Source organism: Podarcis cretensis (assembly GCF_951804945.1).
Source record: "Podarcis cretensis genome assembly, chromosome: 4".
Lineage (NCBI taxonomy): Eukaryota > Metazoa > Chordata > Lepidosauria > Squamata > Lacertidae > Podarcis > Podarcis cretensis.
This window is the reverse complement of record NC_137173.1, coordinates 69822691-69838598: the sequence shown is the minus strand read 5'-3', so window position 1 is coordinate 69838598 and position 15908 is coordinate 69822691. Positions and strand designations below refer to the sequence as shown.

The window sequence follows — 15908 nt, the reverse complement described above, 5'->3', positions numbered from 1 at the left end:
TGGATATTTTTGCAACACCATTTTACCCTGAGGTTTCGTGCCTTTTCGTGGCTTCAGAGCTGTTTGTCACACTGCAGTTATGAATTCTGACACCTGTCAGAATTGTCTTAATTAGTGTGTGTGTGTGTGTGGGAGAGAGAGGGGGGGGAACACCCCTATAGCAGATGCCTGGGGTATAAAAATATTGAAGCAAATCAGACAGCCACCGTATCCTGTGTTCCTTCTGTTTTTCCTTCTACATAATGGTACTCACTAAGCCCACATGGATGTAGACGGGGGGGGGGAGTGGGATCAGCTGCCCCCCCATCAAGTAAAACAATAGAAATACTTAATTAACTGACCAATCAGGTCAGTTCTGCCCCCTAACAAAAACCCTGGCTACACCCATGTAAGCCCACAAAACACTAAGGCAGGGATGGGAAATATGTGACTCTCCAAAAGTTGTCAGACTCTCCTATCAGCCCAAGGCTGAACTGCCAGTGGTCATACTCAGAGCTGCAGACCAGAAACATTGCAACATTGGTCCAGTGCAGCCTGCTGCTTTGATAGTCCAAGACCAATTTTGTGCCAGTTTCCGTATCAAAACTGTCTTTGGGAGGTGAATGGGGGCCAGAAGCTATGTCACCCGTAAATCAACTGCCCCGTTACTATTATGTCACAGATTTGTCCTGTAGTTATTAAATACGAGAGCCGTTCTAGTATTGGGCTCAGCCATTGGGCAAGTAAACCGGCTGTGTTAGGGTAACAGTAAACAATGGTTTGTGTACCCCCTCTCCCTTAACCTAGACTGGCTGTGAGAAGATTGTAAACTTTTGTTTTTGTTCTTTACTAACTGAAATTGAGTGCTTTTTTTCCAAAACTCTGAGCCGTCTTTGGTTGTTTCAGTAAGCCATAGGCTAACCAAAACTTAGGGTGCGGACACCAAAATTCAGTTAATTAAAAATGGAAGTGGAAGCTTGAGGTCTTCTTGCTACCATACCAGAGAAGGGGGTTGGGAATACACAGCTCTAAAGCTAATGCATGATGTAACCAATGGCCAAGTCAAGCCATTGCCTCTCAACTTATACCTCATGGGGTTGAGGCCATAATTCTGCTGTAAGCTCTTGGGAGGAAGGATGAACCTAGTAACACCCATGGTTTGATTTTGACAGATGAAAGGAAATGAAAGTACCTTAAAGGTAAAGGTAAAGGTACCCCTGCCCGTATGGGCCAGTCTTGACAGACTCTGGGGTTGTGCGCCCATCTCACTTAAGAGGCCAGGGGCCAGCGCTGTCCGGAGACACTTCCGGGTCACGTGGCCAGCGTGACATCGCTGCTCTGGCCAGAGCCAGAGCCAGAGCCAGAGCCGCACACGGAAACGCCGTTTACCTTCCCGCTGGTAAGCGGTCCCTATTTATCTACTTGCACCCGGAGGTGCTTTCGAACTGCTAGGTTGGCAGGCGCTGGGACCGAGCAGCGGGAGCGCACCCCGCCGCAGGGATTCGAACCGCCGACCTTTCGATCGGCAAGCCCTAGGCGCTGAGGCTTTAACCCACAGCGCCACCTGCGTCCCATGAAAGTACCTTAGGGGCATTCAAATACTTATGGGCAAAGCTGAGTCTCAAAGCATGGGTGGAAACATAGGTCTTTTTTATCTCTGTGGGGCTTAGGCTGAAGACATATGTAACATTTTCATTTCCAGAGCAGAGAATGCGTATTCTCAAACCAGTTCCACCAGGTTTAGGTTTGTCGAAAACAGGCAGCCTTCCTCTAAAATATATATTTTAAGTTTTTATATCTGTGATTTAAGGGGTGGGAGTGGTAGGAACCAAGTCCAGCAACAGTTTAGCTACATGGAGAGGACAAAGAGGTTCTCTTCCAAGTATTTTGAGAACCAAATTTTCAAGAGCAGCCTCTCTTAACTCCAAGGCTATTCACACTGGTATGGACCTTGATTTGCAAACAAAGCCCATCCTGTAAAGGAATAATGATTATTGCCATAGCTGGCTCTTGTTTAAAGCTTTATGGGAAGACGTTCATGGGGAAATTTAAACAAATGCTCTTCAGCTGTGGCAATAAGGATTACTCACAGCTTCCGTAAGTGTCAAAACAGAGATGCCATTAATATTTTCTTTAGCTGGGGATAAGCAAATCCAGCTGTCAAAATTGGTGAGAAGAGCCACCCAATTAATAATTGTTCTGTGCAAATAGGTAAGACAAAGTGACTAGTGGGAGGTGTGGGCGGACCCACGCCTGCTGAGTGGTAATCCCTTTTTAGCTTTTGCAGCAATAAAGCATTTGGAGTCATCCTATGGTGAAATGCCATTCCTATTCATGTACAAGGAGCTTCACATTGATTCCATGTGATTTAACAAGGGGTTAAGGACCCAGCTATTAGATGAGCTGTTAGCTGAATCCTGCCTTATCCGGTGTACGGACCACAGGAAACTGCCATATCCTGAGCTGGGAACATTCATAGAATAGAATTACAGAATTGCAATTCAGGAATATGCAGCTGCCCAATATGGGGATCAAACCTGCAATCTTGGCATTATCGCCACCATGCTCTAACCAGTTGAGCTATCCAGTTGGCTGGTCCAGTTTGCTAAGTAATGTCTACACTGAATGGCAGCCAGTCCGGGATTTCAGGTCGGAGTCTTTCCCAGTCCAAATGGGCAGCGATTGAACCAGAGAGCTTCTGCCCTCAAGGCAAATGCTCTCCCACTAAACTGTGGCTCTTAGCACAACCTTCGTTTCTTGCCGGTAAGGGTTACTTCAGGGGTATCCAATCTGGTGCCACCAAATGGTTGCATGACTCCAACTCTCATGACCATAAGGGAATTCTGGCTGGGGCTGATAGGAGTTGTAGTCCAGCGATATTCACACTGAGAGTTACTTACATCTACTTACTTCCACTTTGCATTACAGTATCTTAAAAAAGAAAAACACTATTAACTGTGTGGGGAGGGAATGGCTGACAATTCAAGTTTCCCTCCTGACTGCCTGTTTCTGTGTTCATTTGTCCTGCAGAATCCTTGCTTTTTAGGGATTATGGGATAGACCCTTTTCTACATGTGTCGAGCAGTTTTTCTCTTGGGCAGTTAATGAATATTTTCCAAATGTCGCGCCAGCTCCCACAGTGGTTTAGCATCTGTTTAAATATGGTTTGCAGTATAGTTGTGGCAGCCATGCACTGTATTTATAAAGAGTTTAGTGTTTCCTTCCCCCAGCTGCATTTTCTGTATGCATTGCTTTACTGTGGGTGCGGCACAGATAACATGTAGCCCAATTCTGCGACAACTTAACCCCGATGTAGGTCTCCCTGAGTTCTGCAGTGCTGGCTCCTGCTTAAGTGTGTGCAGAACTGCAGTCAAGAAACAGATATTTGTACTGTTGGAGAAACACTGGGCATCTCCAGCCTGTCGCTATGTGGCTGCAGGGATAAAAGTGCAACTGCAAATTTAGGTGTCACTCCAGCACAGAAAATACTTTAAAAAAAATCCAAACAGACTTTTTGCAGCTAGGAAAGTGTTGGGAAATTGCATTGAAAAGTGTGGGGTGCACGAATTATCAGTAGGGAGCTTTATAAACACCCCACAAGCAAATTGGAATGAATGCTCATTGTCATACAACCACCCCATAAACAAATCAGAAGGAATGCTCAGTACAGACTGCCTAAGCTATGTGCAAGCAAATTGGGATGGTGGCTGAATAAACGGGTTATTTGGAGGAACTCGGTGACTGTGTAATAATGGCCGCTGAGCGCTTTCCCAGTGGGTGATGGTTGTGGCCCCTCGTTCTCAGCCACCATCCACACTAGCCTGGGCACGCACGTTTGCTTGCCCCTCAAAGAGAATTCCCCTCAACCGGTGGGATCTTGGGGCTGGTTTTCCCACCCAAAAGGGTTTTTCAAATGAGCCAATTTGTGCCCCCCCCCAGGAGGGCAGAACCTTGCTTTCTGGCCAGCCATTGGCTGCTGCCTTTGGAGGAGATCGGTGACAATGTAATAAATACAGTAAGCCATCAACTTATGTGCATTTAACTTGCACACATTCAGTTTTATGTGCTTGGCAAATAGATAGATAGATAGATAGATAGATAGATAGATAGATAGATAGATAGATGATAGGAGGCATGCATCCTTTGGCAATCCCACCTGCCATTGCACCTAGTGTGTTTTGACTATATGTGATTTTGGCTTCAGGCGTGATCCCCAGAATGTAACCCTTGCATAAGTGGTGGGCTTTCTTCGCTGCAATAGCCCTGTCATTAAATTCAGGGAAGAAACCTAGCCCCAAAGTGTCTCTTATTTATATAGCAACTAGCAGAAACATAGTACTTGTTGGATTGGTTTAACAGTTGTTTGTTCTTGGTTTCTTTCTCTCTCTCTTTCCTCCCTATAGGGTGCAAGCGCTTACATTCTAAATTATTTTCTTTACATTTTGTGGGCTCTATTGTTTGCTTTCCTGGCTGTCTCCCTTGTCCGGGTTTTTGCTCCCTACGCCTGCGGCTCTGGAATTCCAGAGGTAAGGGTGTTTTTTTTGCTTTCATTCTGGATTGACAGGCATTTCAAAACGGGGGGTGGGAATAATTTCCTAATTTCCAATGCTTGAGGGTGGTTTAGAGTGAAGGTTTGAAAAAGACGTGGGGAAATCTGCTAAAGGAGATGGAATCGGGAGTGAAAATGAAGAAACCTTTTGGCGTTAAAGTAGCATCTGATTTGTATTCTTAGGGACTTAGCTTTCACAAGTCTTAAAAACAACAACACCTCTTCAAAATTTGCATCAGCTTCCAAAATCTAGAGCTGCCAACCACTTTTGTTCTTCCTGCCTTCCAGATAAAGACCATCTTGAGTGGTTTCATTATAAGGGGCTACCTGGGCAAGTGGACCCTCTTAATCAAAACAGTAACCTTGGTTCTGGTGGTGTCTTCCGGACTCAGCCTTGGCAAAGAAGGGCCGCTGGTGCACGTGGCTTGTTGCTGTGGCAACTTTTTCAGCAGCCTCTTCTCCAAGTACAGCAAGAACGAGGGAAAGAGACGAGAGGTAACGTCGGGCTTTGCAATTTCCTCGCCTCACCTCATAAATTTATGTGTATTTTCCACAGACTCTTTAACTTGCGTGTGTGTCATTATTTCCGTGCTTAGGTGCTTTCAGCTGCTGCTGCCGCCGGTGTCTCTGTTGCCTTTGGAGCACCAATCGGTGGTGTCCTTTTTAGCCTAGAAGAGGTAAGAAGCAACTTGGGCTATGCAGATGGGTAGGTGCTGTGGTCTAAACCACAGAGCCTAGGGCTTGCCGATCAGAAGGTCAGCGGTTTGAATCCCCGCGATGGGGTGAGCTGCCGTTGCTCGGTCCCTGCTCCTGCCAACCTAGCAGTTTGAAAGCATGTCAAAGTGCAAGTAGATAAATAGGTACCGCTCCGGCGGGAAGATAAACGGTGTTTCCGTGTGCTGCTCTGGTTCGCCAGAAGTGGCTTAGTCATGCTGGCCACATGACCTGGAAGCTGTTCGCCGGCTCCCTCGGCCAGTAAAGTGAAGTGAGCGCCACAACCCCAGAGTCATCCACGACTGGACCTAACGGTCAGGGGTCCCTTTACCTAGGCTGCCACTGCTACTCTGGTGCAGCTGCCACTGCTGGTTCCCTTTCCTTTCCCCAGCACCATCCCAAAGTCTGGGAAAGAGCTGATTCCCCTCTGCAATGTATTTGCATAAATATACATGGATATCGCAAAATTAATGCAGCACAGTTTTTCTGTTGTCCTCTCCCAGAGTCTGGGTGGGGGTGGGTGGGATCTTCTTACAGATTTGTGTGATAGAGACAGAGCACCCTTTCCCTCACAAATCTCAGGGGAATACAGTTGTACCTTGGAAGTCAAACAGTTTAGTTCCCAAACATTTTGGCTCCCGAACATCACAAACCCAGAAGTGACTGTTCTGGTTTACAAACTATTTTTGGAAGCTGAGCGTCTGACAGGGCTTCTGTGGCTTCCAATTGGCTGCAGGAGCTTTCTGCAGCCAATCAGAAGTCGTGTTTTGGTTTTGGAATGGATTCCGTTCGACTTCCAAGGTACGACTGTACCTTTGAAAGCAATGGATATGGGCATGTTTTAAAATGCACTGTGTAACTTAATGCTGATTTCCAATGGGAAACACTCTGGTTGTTATTGATTGATTCTATTTTCTCTCAGGTGAGTTATTATTTTCCACTGAAGACTCTCTGGAGATCCTTTTTTGCTGCCCTCGTTGCTGCTTTTACCTTGAGATCCATCAATCCATTCGGAAACAGCCGCCTGGTTCTCTTTTATGTGGAGTATCACACGCCTTGGTACATGGCCGAACTTTTCCCCTTCATTCTGCTGGGAGTTTTTGGAGGTTTGTGGGGGACGCTTTTCATCCGATGCAACATTGCCTGGTGCAGGAGGCGCAAAACCACCAAGCTTGGAAAGTACCCGGTCTTAGAGGTCATCGTGGTGACTGCCATCACTGCCATCATTGCTTTCCCCAATCCGTACACTCGCAGGAGCACCAGCGAGCTCATCTCAGAACTGTTCAATGACTGCGGCGCTCTGGAGTCATCGCAGCTCTGCGACTACATAAACGACCCCAATATGACGAGGCCTGTGGACGATATTCCTGACAGACCGGCTGGGATTGGAGTGTACATGGCTATGTGGCAACTCGCCCTGGCTCTGGTTTTTAAAATCATCATCACAATATTTACCTTTGGTATGAAGGTAAGTTGCAGTGTCTGTGGCAATTTTGTGGCAATATGGTCTCCAATTTTTATTTTTATTTTTTAAAGTGGTTTAGATGTACAGTGGTACCTCTAGATACGAACGGGATCCGTTCCGGAGCCTCGTTCGCATCTAGAGGTAGATGTAACTAGCGATGGCGCGTCTGCGCACGCGCGCATCGCTTTTCACCGCTTCTGCGCATGCGCGTGACATCATTTTTAGCGTCTGCGCATGCGTAAGTGGCGAAACCCGGAAGTAACACGCTCCGTTACTTCCGGGTTGCTGAGGAGCGCAACTCGAACGCGCTCAACTCGAAGCATATTTAACCCGAGGTATGACTGTAATGCTAAGACAGACCATGGCTTAACTCCCAGCAGTGCAGGAGCGAAGCCTCCACTGTTTTGGCAGTGTGCACTAATATGCTGCATGTTCACTTTGAAACCATTGTTTACTTTTGAACAGTTCATTTTAGTTCAGAGAATAGAGCTTAGAAACCATTGCATTCTGGGTAGTCAAATCAAATGGATGTCAAGTGTGAGACGTACTTCCCTCTGGAGGCACATCGAGACATACATTCCCCCCCCCCTCCACTTTTGTGCATCCCTTAACTGATGCAAGGGGATAAACTGTGTAAGCCCAATTTACAAATAGTGTAACATGAGCAACTTGGCACCTCCCCATTTCTTGTGTTGAAGGAATTTTGACATGGCAGCATTCTGGCAAGGCTCAGCTTCCCCGTTCTCTAGACTCCTTAAGCTTTTCTGAAATCCCTGGATTGAAATAAGAACTTAAGGGCTGCTGACAGGAAGTAAAGTTGTTGCATTAGCTGACCAATGTTAAATGGCAGCCTAATCAACTTGTCATGCCATTGGCAAAAACTACACTGGAAGTATTTTAATTTTGTTTTGGACGGTGTCCAAAGGCTGGGGAGAATGTGCAATTGGACAGAGTTGTTCCGAATGCCTAAACTGCTGACAGCACATGAGGTCCCTTTATGATCTGATTGTGGCAACTTTTTGATTTGACCGATTGTGGATTCTTGTGCCAAGACCTTCCAATTTGTGTGTGTGTGTTGTTAAGAGTTCGTTTTGTGTGCATCCCCCGAGCTTGCTTTCAAACAAAACTCACATATTAGCTTGGATAGGTTTGCAGGGCAAGTATTAGACATAACTTGAAGAACACACAAAAACCAGTTGCGTAGTATGGTTGTTTGGCTCAGCATAGTTGCCTCTCTCTGTTTTTGTTCTGGCCCTCCAGACCCAGACCCAAAGTAAGAATGTCAGCACCCCAGATCCTCTTTTCACCCTCAAAAACACTACATGGGGGAGAATCTTTTCTGAAGTGATTTTTCCATTCTATGCTTTTCTGGTATAATTTCAAAAAAATCATTCCATGGCCGTGAACTGGAAATGGACCTTATTAAATGAAAACCTGCTATATGTTCTCCTCTGCTAGTCTTTTATTGTTTTCTTTATTTGTAAAAATCACCTTTATTTTAATACTGAATTAAGACCTCCTGTTTTTCTGGCTAGGTGTGGTGAGGAATTTTTACAGATGAAAACTTCCACACACAAAGATTGGGAATTCAATATGAGCTTAACTGTTGGAAAAGATATGCATGTCATGTAGCATGAAAAGGTTAAATTAGCTTTGGGAACATAACTTAGAGTGAGCTAGCTATTTCTATGTCAGCAAAAGCTTGCATGCCGTATACTTGTATGCTGAACTTAGCATTCAGCATCAAGAGACACACAATGGCTTCTCAGTTTAGATATTTTATGGTTTTATATTGCTATGTGGTATCTTAATGTAATGTTGTATACCAACCTCAGAACCTATGTGTTAAAGGGTGGGTTATATAATAATAATTAATAATTAATAAATGCTCTGTTAATTTGTTGTTAGTCACGTTTATTAACAATGGTAAGGTTGTTATTGTATACGAGGTGGGCACTGCACCAAAATGTTGCAGTATATCCCTTATAGGAAAGAGATCCAGCTGCTCAGCCCTTGTTAGTTACTAAGGTGCCTCATAACTTAGTCCTTTACTACTGCTAATTAAAATGGTTTCACATATTACAAGGAAGCAGAGGGAAGCGAAGTAGAAGTAAAGTAATATCTCCTAATTTTGTAATTCTAGCATGGAGAATAGACTCACACAAAATCTGAGTTCATGATCTGTGCTTGCTCCAATTACAGTGGAACCTCATGTTATGTACCGTTCTCCTTATGAATGCTTCAGGTTACGAACTCCACTAACCCGGAAGTAGATGCTCCTGGTTGCAAACTTTGCCCCGCGATGTCAGCGGAAGTTGCACGCCGGTGCGCCATTAGCGAAAGCGTGCCTCATGTTAAGAACGGTTTCGGGTTACAAACGGACCTCCATAACTAATTAGGTTCATAACTGGAGGTCCCACTGTACAGGGACATCTTATTTCATGGAAAGTGTGCTAGTTCCCACTTTGTACATTGCATTTCACTGGAAATGTGAAAGGAGAAATCCGATTCAGATTTTGTTTCTTCTCCCACCGTGTCCTGAGGAAAACTAACATTGTCAGCCTACGCACTGGAGACAGCTAAGGCTGCAAATCCTACCCTGCTTACAGGGCAGCAAACCTTGCTGAATTCAACAGGGCTTGTTTCTCTCACTTCATCTCTGTAGTACTAACTGGACTTTAATAAGATGGTACTGGGATTCAGACTTTGATGCTAAACAATTTCATTACACACGCACAAACACTTGCCTTGGCTTGAGAAATAGCTTTATTATGAAATATGCAATGTATATATTGCCAGGATGGAGCGAGCAAGTGGAGTGACTGATGTTTTCATTTCACCTTCTGCCTGCTATTCTGACTGGTGACTTGATTGCACGCCAGGCAAGGAAAAGCGTAATTCACAAAGCTCTTGACAAGCAGGGATGCAGGAATGAACCGCCTGATTTCACCTGTGAAAAGCCAGGCTCCTTGTTAAACATTTTTATGCTGCGTTTGACATGTAATTCAAATCCAATCTAAATTATACAGAAAAGGGCGGTAATAAAGTTGTAAAGTATGCCAAAATGACAGGGGCTCATTTTCAGATGTTTTAAACAGATATAATTCTTTTTTTGCTCACCATGCCTGAATCATTATCAGATTCTGACGAGGAGGAGGGAAAGGCATGCATGTTTTGAGCTGTATGAAAAAAAGAAAATGTAAAATAGCTAAACTTGGAATACATAAATGAAATTAGGCAAAGCTGAAATGCTTTTACGACAATCTTAGGCACTACTCTCGAAGTTGGATAAATCCAGTCATATATGGGTATCATAAAAGACTAAGAAAGAAAAAGCTTAAAACTCAAGGGCTGTGATAATAATATTTTTTATTATTTATACCCTGCCCATCTGCCTGGGTTTCCCCAGCCACTCTGGGTGGATTACAGCATATCTAAAAAACATAATAAAAACATCAAGCATTAAAAACCTCCCGATACAGGGCTGCCTTCAGCTGACTCCTAAAAGTTGTATAATTCTTTATCTCCTTGACATCTGAAGGGAGGGCGTTCCACAAGGAAGGCGCCCCTACCTGTGGCCCTCTCAGTGCTGTTGAGCTCTGAGAAAATTTAAGATCTGTATGTATCATTGATGTTGGAGGGAGCTGGTAAAGTATGGCTGATTTCCCTTGTCATTCTGGTAACATTGCCTTGTTGATGTGACCCTACCATGTGGCTGGATTTATATTTTGCCAGATGTGAAGAAGTAGGCTCTAGTTTTGAAAGCTTACATTGCAACCCATCTGCTAGGTATCTTTTTTAAGTGTGGTATATAACAAACTTAACAGGTTTAATCCACAGAAAGATTGTGGATTAAAATTTGGCATTAGATGCGTTCGCAAGTTATTTATTGTACTTTAAAATCGTCTACATTGTATGTAGTCAAGCTGACCTTTTGAGAATCTGACTTTTCACTTCTGCTTATGTTATTTGAGATCCCTTCAGGACTCTTCATACCTAGTATGGCTGTGGGAGCTATTGCTGGAAGAATAGTTGGGATCGGAGTGGAGCAGTTGGCCTACCATCACCATGACTGGATCATCTTCCGGAACTGGTGCAGGCCAGGAGCTGACTGTGTTACCCCAGGACTTTACGCCATGGTGGGAGCTGCAGCTTGTTTAGGTACAATATGTGACTTTTCTCTTGGTTGTATGTAATGTGGTATTTAAGTAGGGACGCGGATGGCACTGTGGTCTAAACCACCCAGCTTCTTGGGCTTGCCAATCAGAAAGTTGGGGTTCAAATCTCCACAACGGGGATTCATTGCTGGGACCTTTTTTTAAGTTTTAAGAAATACATCCATGGATGTATTTAATGATGAAATGCTACTTTATAGAAAATAGTTTTAACCTCTATCATGCCTGTTTTTTGTTTTTTTAATAAACTTTATATTAAAAAAATCAATGGTGCTTCTGATTTAGGATTTGTAGGTTATCATGGTACACTGCTAAAGGTACCCAAGTATGTTGCAAATCATTTTCATTACCAAAGGTCCTCTCTCTCTTTTGACAGGTGGAGTCACCAGAATGACAGTCTCTCTTGTCGTGATCATGTTTGAGTTAACAGGAGGATTGGAGTACATAGTACCCTTGATGGCTGCAGCTGTCACTAGCAAATGGGTAGCTGATGCCTTTGGCAAAGAAGGGATCTACGAGGCACACATACATTTGAATGGCTATCCATTTCTGGATGTGAAGGATGAGTTCACCCACAGAACACTGGCCACTGATGTCATGAGGCCTAGGCGCGGAGAGCCGCCTCTCTCCGTCCTGACCCAAGACAGCATGACAGTGGAAGATGTGGAGACGTTAATCAAGGAGACGGACTACAACGGCTTCCCAGTGGTGGTTTCTAAAGACTCTGAACGCCTTATAGGCTTTGCACAGAGGCGGGAGTTGATTCTTGCCATAAGTAAGTAACGAGTCTGTATCGTCTAGAGATATGCTTACTGTTATAGATGACATAGAAGAAGAACAGAGGAGAGGAGTAAGAGGGCTGTGTAGGGATGAGGGATCAGGGCTCAAAAGACCTAAGATTGGCATGCCATCTCAGTGATTCACTAGGTAGGGAGAGCATGGAGGCCGTTGTTGCCTGGCCCTGCTGCCTTCACCCGTTGCAGAGCAGGCTCCTTACCAATGTGTGGAAAGTGATGGAGGCGACAGAGCCAAGTGAGTGCATTCCTGTTCCACCGTCATGCTGTTGGAATCATGTACGGGTTGAATGCCTGAGTAGGACCTATGCCGCCTTTTGAAGCTCTGCTTTAAAGAGTATAGTTGGGGTTGTATCCAATGCAGCGGCAAATGAATGGTGGTCCAGTTCTGGGCACCACAGTTCAAGAAGGACACTGACAAACTGGAACGTGTCCAGAGGAGGGCAACCAAAATGGTCAAAGGCCTGGAAACATTGCCTTATGAGGAACGGCTAAGGGAGCTGGGCATGTTTAGCCTGGAGAAGAGGAGGTTAAGGGGTGATATGATAGCCATGTTCAAATATATAAAAGCATGTCACATAGAGGAGGGAGAAAGGTTGTTTTCTGCTGCTCCAGAGAAGCGGACACGGAGCAATGGCTCCAAACTACAAGAAAGAAGATTCCACCTAAACATTAGGAAGAACTTCCTGACAGTAAGAGCTGTTTGACAGTGTAATTTGCTGCCAAGGAGTGTGGTGGAGTCTCCTTCTTTGGAGGTCTTTAAGCAGAGGCTTGACAACCATATGTCAGGAGTGCTCTGATGGTGTTTCCTGCTTGGCAGGGGGTTGGACTCGATGGTCCTGATTCTATGATTCTATGAAATGTGTTCTGCAGGAGAATGCATAATCAAGTTGCTTTTAATGGCATTGCGCAGTAAATTGCGTAATCTCTTTCACTATGAGTTTCTGCTAGGACAACTGTTGTGTTGGATTTCTCATTCCGCAACTCATCCATTGGCTAGCACAAGAGTCATTGTGCTAGTGGACAGAGGATGTTGGGTACAACCTATCGATTCCTTCAGGGTTAGCATCATAGCATAGTTTCCCCTCTGTTATTACTTCTGTACTTTGCCAGTCTGGTGTCCTTTCAATGTTTTGAACTGCAACTCCCATCAGAAAAGATTGGCAAAAGCTGTGTTACAGGGATATACTGTTTGAAGAGAGTTTATATATGCTTCATTTCTCTCTACCTCTCTTTCCCTCCTCAGGCCCATACCTTATCCAAGTTTTAAGTCTGACAAACTGGTTTTGACAAGATTATATTTGAGCTTTGGGAAATGTATGTGCAGGGGGGGGGGAATTGGTGTAGGTGACAGGAAGCACATTGCAATTTCAATAAAGGGTATCATACAAAGACAGTACAAAAGTTAATGTTTATCTGAACTGCAATAAATTGGAAGGTGATAAAGCTTTAGATTTGGCAGTTTTAAGCCCATTGATGCTACAGGAGGCAAACAGCGTTTCTGTGCACCAGAAATGGCTTAGTTCTGCTGCCACTTGACCTGGAAAGCTGTCTGTGAACAAATGCCGGCTCACTTGGCCTGAAAGTGATGAGCGCTGTACCCCATAGTCACCTTGGATTGTATTTAACTGTCCAGGGGTCCTTTAACAGAATGCAACTGAATTGCAATGGAAAACCTGAGTTTCTGGAGTTTAAAAGTTAGAGTCACATTTGTGCTCCATGATTGATGGAAAAGAAGTGTGTATAGATACAAACACACACTTGTAATAAAGGCCCCTTCTTAAGATCAGCCGCAACTCAAATCAATCAAGAGGAAAAATTGTTGGCTCTAGTTAGGATTTCTGTTTGAACACAGGATATTTTTAGATGGCTTTCCGTGTCCTTGAGCTTTTAGCATGCACACAGGAAATAGAAGGGAAAGGAGAGAGAGACGGTAAAGGGCATTAGCCTATCTCAGTGCATTCTTCCTGCATTGTTCAGAGAATTTCTGTGCAAACATTAGAGTGGGAAGGATATAGTAGTAGCCATTATTAGAATATATAGTATATAATATATACTGCAATATAGGTACTTAAGGATGCCATTTGTTTAAGACTGTGGTGTTCAAACTTTTTTCAAAGAGGGCTTCATTTGATGAAGTGAAGGGCCATGAGTGCCAACCAAAGTTGTTGACCTTTTTTTAGGATTGAAGTTGTTGAGTTTGTTTTATGATTTTACCCCAGATTAAAATGACCGGCAGGCGGGGTTAGGCCCCAAGTCGGACTTTGGACATGCCTAGTTTAAGAGAACTATTTTTGAAAGTCAAATAAGGCCATTAAACTAACTCAGGCACACTTAAGTAATCACTTTAGGTCCTGTACACTTTTAAAAAATCGGTATTAAAGAGTCATGATTTAAATAGAACCAACCTCCATGCATTCTGATTCCTCCCCGTCGCCTTACTTCCTTGTTCAGGTAAACTTTCGATTGCTGTTTTACCTAAATTGGGGGATATATTTGACTCTAAACTAGAATAGGAAGCCATAGTTTGAAATGGGTTTTCAGTTCTGTTTTTGAACTACCATTTGCTCAGTTTGAACATCATGGCAAACAATGGTTTGCCCAAACCAGGAAGTGAGAATGGATGTTGCATTCATTTTAAGTGTATTTTCCCTTATCTATCTGTTATGCAGAAAACGCAAGGCAGCGGCAGGATGGTGTAGTCAGCAATTCCATTATCTATTTCACTGAAGAGCCTCCGGAAGTCCCGGCAAACAGCCCTCACCCCCTGAAGCTCCGGCGTATTCTCAATCTGAGCCCCTTTACTGTCACAGACCACACGCCCATGGAAACAGTGGTAGACATTTTCCGGAAGCTTGGACTCAGGCAGTGTCTTGTCACACGCAGTGGGTAAGTGGCTGGATATATGTAACTGAGCAGGCAAAAAATGGTCTGTAGCTAAGATGCTGGCACAATAAGTCGGAGCTATTTTGCCCTGCTCATTGGATACCTTAGATTTTCGTAGGCTGTCCACATAAATATAATGTAGTAGAGAACTACTTTAGACAACCTTGCTTGATCATTGCTATTTATGACTAGAAAATTATTGTTTGTTTCTGAAAAATAATGGATGGCCTGGGTGAGTCTTCAGGCTGAGAAGCTGAAGGAAAATCAGGAGCAACTGTCTGATACAAATGTCACTTGTTTCCGAACCTACTTCTAGAAACAAAGGTTGGGGATATGGAGGGATGCAGAGGTGAATACATTTATTTGGGAATGAAAACAAGAACAACCTGTGACCTGCTATAATTGTAATACAATGATACTTTGTAAAAAACAATAATTATGGAACAGTTAATTAATCCATATGGAAGGTGAACACAATGATGATGATGATAAATTACTTATACCCCACCCATCTGGCTGGGCCTCCCTAGCCACTCTGGATGAATCCCAACTGAATATTAAAAGCACAATAAAACATCAAACATTAAAAATTTCCCTAAACAGGTCTGCCCTCAGATGTCTTCTTAAAGTCAGATAGTTGTTTATTGCCTTGACATCTGCTGGGAGGGTGTTCCACAGGGCAGGCGCCACTACTGAGAAGGCCCTCTGCCTGTTTCCCTGTAACCTCGCAGGGAGGGAACTGCCAGAAGGCCTTCGAAGCTGGACCTCCATGTCTGGGCTGAATGATGGGGGGAGACACTCCTTCAGGTACAGTATACTGGGCCGAGGCCGTTTAGGGCTTTAAAGGTCAGCACCAACACTTTGAATTGTGCTCTGAAACAAATTGGGAGCCAGTGATGTTAGAACCAGATCCGGAGTGCAAGAGACCTTCCAGTCTGAAATATTTTCAGCATTGGCAGCCCTTGTGAGATGGAGAAATGGGTGAACAGCCCAGCTTCTGCACCACAGACTTCTGATAACATGTGAACTGGGACTCCTGTGCCAATGCTGCTTCCATTTTTCTTTATTTGAGTGAGATAAAGCTTTTTAAGTGGGGCCTCCTAAGTGAACAGGTATTAGCATGGAGGTTTCCACTTGCATGTTCTTGGAAGGGAGAACAGGCAAGGGCAGGTGCTGGTAATGTACAAATTTGGGCCTGACAGGTTACCAAAGATTCTTTATCACTAGTTCCCTTTGAAAATATTTTTCCTTTAGGCTCATAGTCGTGCACCCCTCTCTTTCCTGGTGAGAGCAGCATTCATAATGCATGTAATTAAACTGTGGCTATAGACAGCATGACTGCCAAA

General features: G+C 44.1%; 1 protein-coding gene across 1 annotated transcript in view; it reads left to right on the top strand.

Annotated features, from left to right (window-relative positions):
• Positions 1-15908, top strand: part of CLCN4 (chloride voltage-gated channel 4) — a 29577-nt gene that overhangs the window by 10639 nt on the left and 3030 nt on the right. The window contains exons 5-11 of the mRNA XM_079974577.1: positions 4383-4505; positions 4817-5023; positions 5125-5205; positions 6165-6710; positions 10682-10868; positions 11259-11657; positions 14349-14565. Of these exons, the coding sequence (XP_079830703.1) occupies positions 4383-4505; positions 4817-5023; positions 5125-5205; positions 6165-6710; positions 10682-10868; positions 11259-11657; positions 14349-14565 (1760 nt within the window). The remainder of the gene's footprint in view (positions 1-4382; positions 4506-4816; positions 5024-5124; positions 5206-6164; positions 6711-10681; positions 10869-11258; positions 11658-14348; positions 14566-15908) is intronic.